At 47.1% G+C, this 15881-nt stretch overlaps 1 protein-coding gene across 3 annotated transcripts in view; it reads left to right on the forward strand.

Annotated features, from left to right (window-relative positions):
- The first annotated feature begins 3011 nt into the window (after positions 1 to 3011).
- DCLK1 (doublecortin like kinase 1) overlaps positions 3012 to 15881 on the forward strand; it is a 354151-nt gene continuing 341281 nt past the window's right edge. For 2 of the 3 annotated variants that reach the window (XM_040267076.1, XM_040267075.1), the window contains exons 1-2: positions 3014 to 3276; positions 9334 to 9729. In XM_040267076.1, the coding sequence (XP_040123010.1) occupies positions 9354 to 9729 (376 nt within the window). In that variant the 5' untranslated portion in view covers positions 3014 to 3276; positions 9334 to 9353. Of the gene's footprint in view, positions 3277 to 9333; positions 9730 to 15881 lie in introns of all 3 variants that reach the window. The other variant, XM_040267078.1, reaches the window with a different exon arrangement.

The raw sequence follows: 15881 nt of genomic DNA on the forward strand, positions 1-15881 counted from the left end.
GGAAGCAAGAGTTGTTCTCGCTCTGTTACGAAGTAATAAATCCACTGGTTAAAAAATTGCATTTTTCCAGAAGAGATTACACTTCATATTAGAATTTGGTATTGCTTTATAGGCCATAGCGATTGGAAAATTGACTTGAATCTTAAACACAGGAATTTTTAAAAAATGGAGTTGGACTTGAGATTTATTAGCTACATGACTTTGGGCAAATTAAGTAACCTCCCTCTGCCTAAATTCCTTCATCTCTTAGATGAGGATAGTAACGCCTACTTTGAATGGTTCTTAGGAGGATGGAAGAAGAAAATGTACAAAAGCCCTCCAGCACAGCAAAGAGCAAGCACTCAATTAAGAGGTACCATTGACAAAACAATGTCCAAGCCATCATCATCTTGCGGGGTGCAGCTCTGTAGCTGCTCAGAGCAGCAGCTGGGGTACACAGCTTAAACAGCATTAGTTTTAGGGAGTTCCAGTGAGATCTCCGTTGCCTTCAGATTTTCATGGAGAAAAGGATGGATTGATTCCAGTCATGTCTTTGATCAGCACCCTGGTGATGTATAGAAAGTAACATCAGTTGTTGAAAATTATTTGAACAAGGAGTTTCCTGGGTTAAATTTCATTTCAATCAGGGATTATTATTGAATAGGAGTTAGCTATGCCACACTGGAATAATTTAGGCACTTCTATAGTTACCTGAGGGCTTCCCAGGTGACACTAGCAGTAAAGAACCTGCCTTCTGATGCAGGGGACACAAGAGACATGGGTTTGATCCCTGGGCTGGGAAGATCCCCTGGAGGAGGCCATAGCAACCCACTCCAGTTCTTGCCTAGAGAATCCCATGGACAGAGGAGCCTGGTGGGCTAGGTTGCTGCAGAGTCAGACATGACTAAAGCGACTTAGGATGCAAGCAAACCCTCTTCAGTGGGTTTTTTTTGCCTGGAGAATCCCCTGGACAGAGAAGCATGGCAGGCTGGTCTATGGGGTCGCAAGAGTCAGACACGACTGGGTGACTAAGCACAGCACACATAGCTACTTCCATTAGGTTACTGGGTACCATTTAGTGCCAGCCTGCTCTCCTGACTAAATGATATGAGCAAAGTATAGTGGCTGACGGGTGCTATTCAGTGTGCCCATCTATTTACTTATCAGTTACCCTTTGGTGTTGTGAAAGGGTTAATAATGCCCAACAGTTTCTAGGGAGAGCACATTACAACTGAGAGGACCAGACTCAGTGGTGTTTCTTTGGACATTATCTGTGCATCCCAGGTTGAAGAGCTAGGAGAGAGGAAAGATACGGTTGAGTGACTTAAAGTGCTTAACAAATGACCCTGACAGAATACCCATAGGGGTTAGGAGAGGGAATGTACTTCTTGGTTTAGCATTTTGGCAGAAATCACTTGGCATCTGCCATTGGAAAGATAAACAGAAACTCTTACTTCCCTTCTCATAATACACTTGGCTCTTTACTTTCTTCACACTTACCCCTTGGCCTCGTTTTGATTAGAATTTGAAGGAACAGTCTCAGTACTTTGCATGTAGTTAATTTAGTAAGTTTATTGCACTCATCCCTGGGCTATTCAGGAGTTCAAAAATAAATATGCAGCACTTGTTGAATATGTAACATGCATCTCATTTGAGCTGCATTTTATAACAAACGGTAATTATTTAGTATTTACATAACACTTCGAAAGTAATTCAGAATAGCTCTTATTAATAATAACTAGTCAAATATACATAATGGGCTTAGCTGATAGGAAAAAAATTGATTTTCCATTAAAAGGTGTAAGCTCATGAAGAGAGAGAAATACCTGTGTATTTGTGTATGTGTGAGTATTTGGGACAAATACACATCTCAAGGAGCTTCCCAGGTGGTGCTAGTGGTAACCTGCCTGCCACAGGAGGAGGTAGAAGAGACCCAGGTTCAGTCCCTGGGTTGGAAAGATTCCCTGGAAGAGAACAGGGCAACCCACTCAAGTATTCTTGCCTGGAGAATCACATGGACAGAGGAGTCTGGTGGGCTACAGTCCACGGGGGTGGCAAAGAGTTGGACATGACTGAAGTGACTTAGCTCACACACACCCACACGTCTCAGGGGACATGGCCCACAGTCAGGAGATTAACTGGACCTGAATTCAGGAAGCCCACTGAACCAGGCTAAGGTTTCACGGAAGTCTGCGACCTGATCCCACTCCTTGGACTTTTGTGCAAAATCTGGAGGAAGCTGTGAGCAGTCTGGTCTCTGAGAACATTCCTGCTCCGGGAGGGAAGGCTTATCTGAGTTCATGGGGCTTTCCAGCGCTGACCGCCAGCCTTGGCAGCCACGAGGTGTCCAGTAGCGAAACTTGGCCTCTAAGTTATGAAAGGCCTGCTGTGACATATTCAGCTCCAAGCAGAGGTCACAGTTTCAAGGATGACTCAAGTCCCGGGTTCCAGTGGAGTTGATGGGTGGGATCTATGCGCAGATCTGGCCCTTCCCGATTAGGGGGCCTGAGGGTGACACTCGTGTCGGTAGGAAGGGAGGGTCTGGGGATGGTCCTCGCGAGAGACGCTGCACGGATGTATCCTGGGTGAGAACTGATGACAAGGCCATCACGTTGGCTTCCACAGTTCTGGGAATGGCGTCAAGCCGTGCGGTCACTTAGAAGTGTGTGTACCCTGAGGGGAGAAATGTCCCTCCTCCCCCGACGCCCGGCCTGCCCTGAGGACGACACACCTCACATCTCCGCCGTGCACGTTTCCCGGTTCAGACCCGGTCCACGTTCTCTCTCCCGGTCCCCAGGTCCACCACCGACCGCCCCCCGTCTCCAGACAACCACTCCCGGGGCCCGGGAGGTCAGGGGGTTTGTCCAGCCAGACGCACCGAGGTCGCGGTGGCAGGCAGGCTAGGGCGCGGGAGGCGGGGGCCCGGGGCGCAGCCGTGGTGGGTGCGCCCGGCCTGGACGGGCGGGGGCGCGGGGCGCGCGCGCGGAGGAGGAGGAGGGGGAGCGGGGCGGGCGAGTGAGTGAGCCACAAGAAAAGGGAGCGCGCCCGCCGCCGCCGCCGCCCTCCTCCGGAGAGAGGCAGGAGTGAGGCTGTGCGAAGCGCCGCATTTCAATGAGGACCGGCCGAGGCGCATCCCTGCTCTAGCGGCTGCAGCCCAGACGCCCGCGCTCCTGCCGCCGCCGCCCAGCCCCGGCCCCGCAGCCCCGCGGCCCGGCCGCGCCCAGCCCGGCGAGGACAGCGCACGAGGCGGCCCGAGCGCGGCCACAAAGACCCCCGGCGGCGTCTCTCCGCGGACCGGTGCGTGGTTTGCCTTCGCCCGGGGAAGGGAGCAGTGGGGAGGGCCGGCCGGGGCCGGGCCGAGCCTGCTCCTCCCGCAGCAGCGGGGCACCGGGGGAGCGCGGGCACGGAGGGCCGGTGGGCGCCCCCTCGGCCGCCGCCGCCCCGCCCGCCCTCCGTTCCTCGAAAGGCGCTGCCCGGTCCTGCCCCGGCCGGGGGCGCTGTGTGCGGGCGGCCCCCGGGCCGCGGGCACCTGCCTCTTTTGTCTGGTGCCACCGCCGCGCTGGAAACGGGAGTCGGGCGAGCGGGGCTCCCGGCCGCCGCGTTGTTAGTGGAGAACCAGGGCGAAGGGCCGGGCGAGGTGTTGGTCATTGTCAGAACTGGCCGCGGAACGGGGACAAGTCTGCGCCCAGAAGGAGTGGCCGGGCCAGGCCTCTTATTGTGTGTGCGCTCTCCTGTGGGCCCGGAGGGTGGAGGACGAGGGTCCGTGCATGGTGGTGGGGGAGCAGGGTGGATGTAGCAAGTACATTTGCGGGGTCTCAAGTTCCTTAGGGGACTGTGAGGCTGCCCCCTGTACAAATGAGTGCCCGCAGTGCTAAAAAGCCTGCGGAGAGGAAATGGCATTCTCCTCCTAGTGGGAGCGCACGCACAGCCCCGCATTGCCCCACAAAAGGGGCGGCGGTGGAAAACCGGGTTTACTCCGAATCACTGCTGGATTGGGCGGGGAGATGCTTGTGGGAGATGGAGCAGATGAAAGGTCTCGTTCAGACCGGCTTCCTCTCCCGGCACCTGTGAACGTGGGTCCAGATTACGGAGCACACGCGTTCAGCGGCCACGCCGCAGGGTGTTCTGTGAATACGTTTTATGAATGTTCCTAAATATATCTCCTTTCCCCGGGAAAGTAGGACAGCGTTTTAAGTATGAAATGTCGCATGAATGCGGGTCAGAAAGGATTCTGAGAGAGGTTATGTGTAGAACATTGTGAAAGGTATGCTCGCATCCTGTGATACAGCTGCGTCCAGGGTGGTGCATGCACTCTGAAGGTGTGTGCGCCTCGTATTGCACACATGTCCATCCCCCCCCACATCCTAGTTCTACTGGCAAAATGTGCCTTGGAATCTCTAGGTACAGCACCTATATAGATTTTATATAAATGTATTTGGAAACATTTATAAACACGGTAGTCTTTATGCCAGATTATTTCTTGGTCTGTGTGAGTGTGTGTGTGTGTGAGTGAGTGTATGAGTGTAACAGGAACTCATGTGCTCATCTAGAGAAGAATGAAGGCAGAGGTTCTTCATGATGGTGAGAAATCCCGCGGAGAACCATCTAAAACGCTGATCTCTCAGCCTGGCAGTATTTATAGGAAAAGCTCTTGATAAGAGCCAGGCTGGGGTCTTCCCCACCCAGGCGTCTATGAGCTCCCTGGCTCAGGCCACGCGATTACTTTCATGGTATCAGGATACACCTGTGCCCAGGCACTTGGCCACCTATGGTCTGTGACCATGTGGCTTAGTGCTCCTTAGCTGGCTTCCACAGAAAGCAGGGGAGCCGTGGAAGTCTGGGGAATCTTCCCCAGGTGCTCTTGATTCAAATAAATGACTAATCCATTGCTGAGCGAGGGAGAGAACACCTATTTTAATACCACACATAATATCTGGAACACGAGGATGTGTAGTGTGGTTTTCGACATTCATTTAGTGGTGGCTGTAGCCTTCAGAATGATTTCACTGGGAGTGTGGTTTTTCTTTGTCACCAACATCATTGCTTACTTTGGAGCAGGCTCAGTGAAGGGAAGTAAAAGATCTTGGCCCTGCTGTGGTTGAACGCCTGATCCAGTTTGGGAAATGTACAAATAAAACAAAATCAACTTTTCTGTTCTAAATCGATGTTTTTTTTTGTGGGGGGGGGTCTGGTGTGGAATTCTTGGTTCTAGGAGCCTTTCCCTCAAGGGGATTCCAACAATTGCTAAATCATTTGACCCTTGCCAATTACAAATCAACAAGAGCCCCTTGGAATTAGATTTGCACTCTGGCAACACAGTTGTACCATCCTTTCCGCATGTCCTGTGTATTTCAGTTTATTTGGATTTGAGACGAAACGCCTAGGGTAGGAAGAATTTTTTTTTTTTTTTAGTTGCTAAGTCATGTCTGACTCTTTGGGACCCTATGGGCTGTAGCCTGCCAGGCTCCTCTGTCTGTGGGATTTCCCAGACAAGAATACTGGGGTGGGTTGCCATTTCCTCCTCCAGGGGATCTTCCCAACCCAGGGATTGAACCCACATCTCCTGTGTTGGCAGGCAGTTTCTTCACCGCTGAGCCACCAGGGAAGCCCCAGGAAGAATTATCACTGCCTTTAAAAATAAAATCTTCAACCACCAATCCGGCCTTTCTACTTCACGAAGTTTGAGGAACCTAGTGAATTGGTATGACTGTTTGAGTACTAGCAACATCATTGCCCCAGGGGTTCATGTTTGGGGACGCATGTACACCTGTGGTGGATTCATGTCAATCTATGCCAAAACCAATACAGAATTGTAAAGTAAAAATTAAAAATAAATAAATAAATTAATTAAAAAAAAAAAGAACGCCTTTAAAAACAAATAATTAATAAGCGTAGGAGCAGTTATGATATCATCGGCAAAATATTTGTTCTGTTTACTCAGTTACTAGCTATCTGAAGGATTGGATAGCAACTGATACTTGTTTTGAAGTTATCTAACTTCAAAATCAGTGAAACCAGTTCATACTTATATATGGCAAATATTTTTCTGGAAAATGCAAATTTATTTTTATTTTAATAAAGTTATTATTATTATTGTTAATTAATTTATTGGCCTTGTCTCACTGCATGTGGCATCTCAGTTCCTTGACCAGGGATTGAACCCTTGCCCCCCTGCATTGAAAGTGCAGAGTCTTAACCACTGGACCACCAGGGAAGTCCCTGGAAAATGCCAATTTAGGCTGTCTGGGGTATTAAGTGGCATGGGGTAGTTTTCATGTCTGGAGGAAAAACGTGCCCTGAACTCCTCACTCCAGATTGAACCCCACTGCGCTGCTCTTCCCCCCACCCCGCCTCGGGGTGTGCAGGTGAGACATTGGAGGCCGGATGACCTGCCTGGTCTCAAGCACACAGAGTCTTTCTGGCAGTTTAAGTGGTCTGCCCGAGAGGAGCAAAGGCTTTCAAAAGCCTGCTTTACATGTGATGAGCAGCCGCTGGCAGGGGTCTAGGTCACTAGAACACAGAGCTCAGGTCAGAAAGGAGGGGGTGGGGGGGGCAGCTTCAGAGTCAGCTGGAGTACATCCGGGTTCAAGTCCCAGGGCCCTCAGTTATGACTTTGGCACGTGGATACAGCCCGTACTCACCCTCAGTCACAATAACATCCCATCCCTCACTGGACTGTTGTGAGGTCTAGAGGGCATTTTTAGCATGTTACATAGCAATTGATCACCACTTAACAGTGTCAGGCACATCACAGACTTCTGATAAATGTGGGCTTTTTCCACTCCATGCATTTCAGGAGTGCACAGTCTCTGGCAGCGCATGAAGCTTTTGAGCATGAATTTTTACTCGCTCTGAGTGGATCAGAGGTCAGTTTACGGAGGGTGAAGAAAAGGTCAGGGAGGCTTGGCAGGGCTTTGGCATTTGGGTTGGTTTGGATTGACCTTCAGAACGGCGACACTGTCGTCATGGTGGGGTTTGGGGGGCCACTGATAAAGTTCTAACTCCAGGAGGTGGTGGAGGACGGGGAATCCTGGTGTGCTGCAGTCCATGGGGTCGCAGAGTCAGACACGACGGAGCGATTGAACAACAACATAAAGTTCTTGCCCCCAGTTTTCATTTCCCTTATATTCTGAGTGTGCCTGAAATTTTGTCATTAAGACATCTTTCTTTGAATGCTGAGGTTTTCCCATCTTCTAGATTCTCCTATTAAAACACAGATCACCTGTGAAGGGCAATAGCCCTTCGTCAGCTAACCCCTGAGCAAGGGTGAAATAATCCCACAGGCAGCCTGCCCATGACCCAGCTCTGTCCAAAGTCAAATGGAACTGTGGGGACACAGGTGTGCCTTCCAGAAGGTCCTGACATGGAAATGCTGGAGGGTCGGGGGTGGGCACTCATTCGGATCCCCCCTTGCTGGAAAGGGGAGATTCTCTTCCTACTGGTTCTTCCCGTGACAGAGTCAGGAACAGAAAAGCAAATTTTATTAATTAAAAATATAGTCTAGACATTACCCCAAGTGTTTCATGTGTATTCAGTTATTTAATAGCTGATGTTAACTGTGAGGTAGGTACTATCGAGTTTCCCACGTGTGACGGAGGAAACCGGGGCTTAATGATGCTGAACAAGTAGATTTCTCTGGGTTACATAGTTTGTTCTGGATCAAGTCTGGATCAGCATCTTTAAGCCTCAGTTTCCTCCACACAAAGACAGAGAGAGTCTTAGTGGAAAGAAGGGCCAAGTGCCCCAAAGAAGAAGTAACTTTGATTCCTTTTTGGTTTTATTTTGTTGTTGCTTTTCCTTTTCTTTCTCCTCTTCCATCCCTCCCTCCTTCCCTTTCTCTCCATCCCTTCCTTTTTTTCCCCCTTTTTAAAAATCCACCTTATATGAAGCATTAAGTATAAGTAAATGAGTTACTGTGAGTCCACTTTTCAAATAAATTTCAATTGACTATGTAGGAAATTTCCAGGTGGTACAGTGGTAAAGAATCTGCCTGTGATGCAGGAGAATCCGGTTCAGTCCCTGGGTCAGGAAGATCCCCTGGAGAAGGCCTTGGCAACCCATTCCAGTATTCTTGCCTGGAGAATTCCATGGACAGAGGAGCCTGGTGGGCTACATCCCATGGGGTTGCAAGAGTTGGACACGACTTAGCGACTAAATCACCATGTAGGAAAATCACTTTTAAACCTATGGATTTGTTTGCTCTTGGTCTGGCCATGGAGACTACAAACACTGGGTAAAATGTTTACAATCTGACTTTTTAAAAAGAATATTCATTCATCCGTTTATTTTTTGCAATATCAGGTCCTAGCTGCAGTGTGGGGGATCTTCCTTGCAGCCTGCAGGCTTCTCTCTAGTGGCGCACGGCACCTGGAGCCCGTGGGCTCTGTAGTTGCTGCATGTGAGCCTAGTTGCTCCCCAGTTTGTGGGATCTTAATTCCCCAACCAGGTATCGAACCTGCATCTCCTGCATTGGAAGGTGGATTCACAACCACTGGACCACCAGGGAAATCCATAAAATCTGACTGTTAAATGTTACCTGCTCTCTTTTGCAGAGAAGGCAGGGGCACCCCACTCTGGTACTCTTGCCTGGAAAATCCCATGGGCAGAGGAGCCTGGTAGGCTGCGGTCCATGAGGTCGCTAAGAGTTGGACACGACTGAGCGACTTCCCTTTCACTTTTCACTTTCATGCATTGGAGAAGGAAATGGCAACCTGCTCCAGTGTTCTTGCCTGGAGAATCCCAGGGACGGGGGAGCCTGGTGGGCTGCCGTCTATGGGGTTGCACGGAGTTGGACACGACTGAAGCGCCTTAGCAGCAGCAGCCCTCTTTTGATTCCTGGTCCACCCCCACTGCTGTATCTTTTATATTTAGCCCTGGACTGATGTGAAGGCTCATGTGCTACCTACCATCAGGATTAACCTGCAGGGAGCCTTGGCGTCAGACAAACCTGGGTCAGAGTTCTTGGTTCAAGCATTTCTCAACTATATTATTTGGAGAAATTTGGGAGAAATTTTTCTGTGCCTCAGTTTCTTTATCTGTGTGTGGGGTTAATAATAAATAAACTTTGAAAGGTTTGTTATAACTATCAGAAATAAGAGCGGTTCAAAGCTGGACGTTCTAGGTGGTCAACGCCTACCAGCCGTATTCTAACAAAACTGGGGTTGATTAGTAATCTGTTTCCACTGGGTCTGCCTCTCCTAAATATTTGTCTTTTCTCTCCCAAGTTGACCACTCGTATGAAACATATCATCTGTTATAGCAGTGTTCCCATCGGCTGTTCTCAAGCTGAGCCTTCCCAGTCTGGATGCTAAAATAACACCTGTGTGTGGCTGTTTGTGTTTCTGTGCCTCCCAGGTTCAGCTCTAACCGCAGTCATGTCCTTCGGCAGAGACATGGAGCTGGAGCATTTTGATGAGCGGGACAAGGCCCAGAGGTACAGCCGAGGGTCGCGGGTGAACGGGCTGCCCAGCCCCACGCACAGCGCCCACTGCAGCTTCTACCGCACCCGCACACTGCAGACCCTCAGCTCCGAGAAGAAGGCCAAGAAAGTGCGTTTCTATCGAAACGGAGATCGCTACTTCAAAGGGATTGTGTATGCCATCTCCCCAGACCGGTTCCGATCTTTTGAGGCCCTGCTGGCTGATTTGACCCGAACTCTGTCGGATAACGTGAATTTGCCCCAGGGAGTGAGAACAATCTACACCATTGATGGACTCAAGAAGATTTCCAGCCTGGACCAACTGCTGGAAGGTGAGCGCTGGGAGAGACCTCCCAAGGGACCCTGGAGGGTATGGCCTCGGTTCCCAAAAGTTTGTATTATTCTCAGCATTTCTTGCTTGAACTCCAAGAGCTAGCATCTAGTCTTGTGGGTGTGGTCCTTGTATGTTACACATTTGGAAGTTCACATGGCTCTACAGTAGTGTAAAACAAAACAAAACCTAGTAATATTAGATCAGGTAACTTATATAATGGACTGATGGAAAAACTCTCTTAATTCTACAGCATCCTCTCTATTTTTTCTCATACCCATGCTACATTAATTTTAAAAGTCCATTTTTTGTATCTTTATTCAAATGGTTCACATTCACTGCTAGCTGCAAACTGAACTTTTGCTCCCACATGTCTGCCAATACGTGAACTGAAAATAACTAATGATTCATGAAAATTTTGAGTTGAAAGGAATCTTAGATAGATATCAAAACTATTAATTTTGATCACTGTAGACCAAGGCCTGAAAATTCAAGTGATATATGTCTATGGTTACATGATAAGATAGTGGTGATGTTGGATCAAAAAATTAGGTTTGTTGGCTATTCTTTCCAACATGATACATTTACATTTTAAAATTATTCTGAGGTTTGACTAACTCTAAATTTAAAGGATTGTTGTCTTTCGATGGTATTTGAGGAATTAATCTGCTCAGTTTATTTTTATTAAGTTTAACTGAGGTTAACAGTCATTATCTGTTTTAGACATTTCAAGTGGAAATAAGTCTTCCCAGGTGGTTCAGTGGTAAAGAACCCACTGCCAGTGCAAGAGGCATGAGTTCCATTCCTGGATCAGGAAGATCCCCTGGAGGAGGGTGTGGCAACCCACTTCAGTATCCTTGCCTGGAAAATCCCAAGGACGGAGGAGCCTGACGGGCTACAGTCCTGGGGTCACAGAGCTGGACACGACTTAGTGACTGAGCACTCCCCAGTGAGAATAGGACTCTCTGGGTCCACAGATGAGACCTGGTGTCTTATGCAAGCAGAGTGGGTTTCCTTCTCTGGAGTAGTCTATTTCAGGACCGATCCCATTTGAACTGGGCGGGAAGTCTCTGATCACCTTAGAAATCATAAGTGAAGCAAAATAATTTGGAGAAAAATACTGGGATTAAATTCATGCTGAGAGGTAAACGATCCTCTTTGGAGAGTAGATTTTTCTAAGTTGAAGTCTCAAGGTCCTGATGAAGTAATAGCACAAAGGAACATGGAAAAGGACGTTGAGAAGGTGGGGAGAGCTTGATTTCACCCTGAGTTTATCCGTACTCCAGGTATATTTGCCAGGCCCTGTGGTCTGTCTGGACCTTGGACGAGTGCCATGCCCTGACTGCGCACAGGCAAGCACTCTGGTCTTCCTTTGAAATTAGAATTTGTATGTGATTCAAGGCTCAGGGCTTCCTCTGTCTTGCTCCCATTTCTGTTCCCTTGATCCCTTGGCAGGGGTGCCAGTCCACTCACAGTTTGACTGCACTTGAGAGAAGCCTGGGTTTGGTGTATTTATTTTGTGGGAATTCACTTCTCTTTTCGATGACTCGTCACCCTGCCAAGATGCCTGCAGACTTGGCCTTTTTCCTTCTATTCAGTTGCTGAAACTTCCAGTAAATTAAAGGGGAAGAATGAACATAAAACCTTTCTGTTATCAGCTTTGATTTTTGCGCCCTGTCCTTTTCATGACCTTGGAAAAAGTAGAATAAATAATTCAGTGAGATATTCCAAGGGATCTGGATAAAGATCAACTGCAAAGTCAGGTGTGTGCCCAGTCACCTAAATCGCCACTTTAAGGGCTGATGGTGTTGTAGGGAAGATACGCCAGAATCTCAGAGCACCTTAGATATCCTGGGCTTGGCAGCCTCTGGTCTAGAGTCACTTGTGCAGCATTTCCTGGGAGAGGGGTACCTCAGTCAGTTTATCACCAAGGATTGATCTGTACTCGGAAGTAGCAAAGATATTCCCATGATTCCCATCGACCAGGGAGAGGGTGTGAGAGGTGGGACATGACAATACTTCTTGTCCGGGGGACCAGCAGGATCATGACATGTTGCTGCTATCTTCTTGGTCAGTTTTTTAGTACAAAAGAATGCCTGCCCCAAGAAATTGCTGTCCTGAGCGGTGATAATAATGCTCGCTCACAGATACGGAGCATGAGTGTGGCGTGTGTGAATATATTTCATTCTTACAGTGAGCCTAGGAGGTAGGCACTCTTCATCACCCTTATCGTAATAGATGAGAAGAATGAGGCACAGTGTGCTTAAGTGATCTGTCAGGGCCACACAGCAAGAACGAGTTGGGATTTGAACTCAAGAAGGCCGATGCCAGAGTCTGATCTCTTAACTGCCACTGACATAAGAGACCGAGTAGAGTATTCTTCAGTTCAGTTCAGTTCAGTCACTCAGTCGTGTCCTGTAGTGGCCTTTTAAAATTGGAGTACAGTTGATTTACAATATCGTGTTAGTTTCGGGTGTACAGAAAGCTGATTGTTACATATATATGTGTGTGTGTGTGTACCTATGTATGTACATATATATACATATAAAATATTCTCAGTGGCTCTTAAATGAAATATTATTGTATTGGCATCTTCTTGAAAACAAATGTTTTTTAACCTCGACTTAATTCCAAGAGTAGCAGATACTGCTCCCAGAAACACTGTAATATTTTCATTTGCCTCCAAACACTTTTCTCCTCAATCAGTTTGAAGTAACTGCAGATGGAATAATCTGATGTTAAAAATTCCTTTTTGGAAAAAAATACTTTTGTGATTAAATAAATGGTAACGTCAGTAAAGTAGGTAAGTTTGCTTATTGGCTGCATTTAAAAATTTTTTCAGTGTTAATGCATTTTTTTCGTCTGTAATACTGACAGCATGCAGCTGCACTTAGTGTTGAAATAGCTGGAAATTCATTTAGATTTGCCTCTTTGTCAATTACGTTTTTGCTTACTCTGATAAAATGCAAGCCGTCGCCTCATATTCATCATTAGGTTCCTAGCTCCCACTTTACATACTAATTTTATGTAAAAGTCAATGCATGTTATTAGCGTCTCATTTCTCCTTCCAATATAATGGTGTTTTAAATTAAATCATTTTAGTGGGAGCAGTGACAAGTATATTTGACTTGTAATTGTCTTTTGTCAGTTTGTTTGTTCTCACTTATCTCAGACTAGAAATCCTGACAATGACATATGTGAGTTTCTTTATTTATAATGGCTAATGGTCAGTTTCACTATGTAACTATTATTGTGCTTAAAAAAATGCCTAAGTTTAGCCAGCCAGGAATGAGCTGGCTCTTAGGCTGAAGTATGACTATATGAGTAAGGGTGTGTGTGTGTGTGTGTGTGTGTGTGTGTGTGTGTGTGTAAGGGTGTGTGTATGCATGAATGCAGGATTGTGTATCTGTTTGCGCATGTATGTTTATGTATGCACACATGCACACGCATACACTTCAGGGTAGAACATAGATGACACTCCTAATTGTTTGCTTTCAATATGGCCTTTATATGTTTGAAAAAAATCGTGATGCTCAATAAGGAAAGTTGAATTGCAGGTCTATTCCTGCAAGTGATTCATCTAGAGACTTGGCCTCATTCTCCCGATATTGCCTCTTTCTACCCAGTTTTACAGTGTTTATATTCCACTGTAGGTGTGAGGATGTTGTAAGGATAAATGAAGGAGGAACATTTAAAACCTTTGAACTCTTAGGAGAAAGATGTAATATTATATACAACATGATATATAAATCCCAAGCACCGATTGATTGACTGTTCTTTATCTGATGCTCGAGCATCAGGGATGTGTACTGAAGAATAGGTGCTCCCCTCCCCCACACTTTTAAATAGACTTTTATTATTAGTGCAGTTTTAAGTTGGGGGCAAAATTGAGCAGAAAGTACAGAGTTTTCCCATATCCTGGGGAACTCCCTGGTACCTCAGCTGGTAAAGAATCCACCTGGAATGCAGGAGACCCTGGTTCAATTCCTGGGTTGGGAAGATACCCCGAAGAAGGGAAAGGCTACCCACTCCAGTATTCTGACCTGGAAAATTGCATGGACTGTATAGCCTGCTGCTGCTGCTGCTGCTGAGTCACTTCAGTCGTGTCCGACTCTGTGCGACCCCATAGATGGCAGCCCACCAGGCTCCCCCGTCCCTGGGATTCTCCAGGCAAGAACACTGGAGTGGGTTACCATTTCCTTCTTCAGTGCATGAAAGTGAAAAGTGAAAGTGAAGTCGCTCAGTCGTGTCCGATTCCTAGCGACCCCATGGACTGCAGCCTTCCAGGCTCCTCTGCCCATGGGATTTGCCAGGCAAGAGTACTGGAGTGGGGTGCCATTGCCTTCTTCCTGTATAGTCTATGGGGTTGTAAAGAATCGGACACGACTGAGCAGCTTTCCCTTCCCATACCCCCTGCATCCACCCATAAACAGCCTTTCCCATTGTCACCAGAGGGTATGTTTGTTACAGTCGGTGAGCCTACGCTGACAGGTCATGATCATCCCAAGTCCATCGTTTACACAAGGGCTCACTCTTGCTGGTGTACATTCTGTGGGCTTGGACAAAGGAATAATGATGTGTATCCATGGGTGTGGTATCATACAGGATAGTTTCACTGCCCTAAAAATCCTCTCTAATCTGCTTATTCATCCCTCCATACCTCAATCCCTGGCATCCATTGACCTTTTTACTGTCTCAGTAACATCCTTTAATATCCTGTGTGAATGTAAGAGCCAGAGTTTCCTTTAAGCAGTAGGGTAGAAACACGCAAGTGTGCTGTCTTCTGGATACGAGTAAGTTAATATATACGTGACATCTGCATGTATTAGAAACAAGTCCCTGGGTTCCTGGGCTCCCAAGCTGTGACATGCTGTGACATGCCCCCCAGCCCCCTCCCCTCCCCCACCCCACTATGGGCACTGCTTGATTCCAAATCCCCAGCCTAAGGGCTTTTCCCAAGTCCCCATCAGAATTAATGTCAGGAATAAATCCATACTTCACCCCAAAGTCGGGGAATCTCTCCAGTCATGATTTCCAGGGCCCCCACCTCTCTTGGCAACTTTCCGCCGACATGTTTTCATCATCTATCAGTACTTTTCCCCTCTAATTTACTACCTGACTCTATGCCTCGCTCTGCTCTATTTAAAGATTTTTTAAATTTAAGTTTTGAAAAACTGTAAAACATGCCTGTCTAAAATCCCCCTGTGGCCAATAGTTCACTAGTTTTTTTGAATATCCATCCTCTCAGAGACACCAGTGTTTGTCGAGAATATGCATATCATTTGCCTCTGAGTTAACGATCCTTGCTCACACATTGGCACTGTGCTTTACACGCTTAGCCATATACCATAACATGAGTCTAGAGCCACTGCAGTCTTTTTCCTAACTTCAGAGTATCCCTTACACAATGTGCCATTTTTTAATTTAACCAGTCTTCTAGCTATGGGCCTCTAGGTTGTGTCCGAACCTTTGTTATTAGAAACAGTTTTGACGGGAATATCCTTGGATGTTAAGTTTTCCACTCATGTAGGGGAATATGCTGCTGCTGCTGCTAAGTCACTTCAGTCGTGTCCGACTCTGTGTGACCCCATAGACGGCAGCCCAGCAGGCTCCCCTGTCCCTGGGATTCTCCAGGCAAGAACACTGGAGTGGGTTGCCATTTCCTTCTCCAATGCATGAAAGTGAAAAGTGAAAGGGAAGTCGCTCAGTCGAGTCTGACTCTTTGTGACCTCATGGACCGCAGCCTACCAGGCTCCTCTGTCCATGGGATTTTCCAGGCAAGAGTACTGGAGCGGGGTGCCATCGCCTTCTCCGATATCTGGAATAGGGAAGTCTATAGGGACAGAAAGTAGATGCACAGGCTTAATTCCTAGAAGTAATATTGCTGGCGAGAGAAGTACAGGCATTAAATTTTTAAGAGCTATTGGAAAATTTCTCTTCATAGAAGTGGTACCAGTTTGTCCTCCCCATTAGTAATGTATGAGAGTGGCTGTTTTTCTATGAGACTGTGTGTTACCAAATGTTTTGTCATTTGCCAATCTGTTAAGAAAAGCATGTACCCTCTTATAGTTTTAAATTTCATCTTTCCCTATCTATTTTCTTCTCTATAGCTTTTGTCCATTTTTTCTACCAGGTTGGGGTCTTTTGTTTTTA

This window comes from Oryx dammah, unplaced genomic scaffold, assembly GCF_014754425.2.
Source record: "Oryx dammah isolate SB20612 unplaced genomic scaffold, SCBI_Odam_1.1 HiC_scaffold_24, whole genome shotgun sequence".
Lineage (NCBI taxonomy): Eukaryota > Metazoa > Chordata > Mammalia > Artiodactyla > Bovidae > Oryx > Oryx dammah.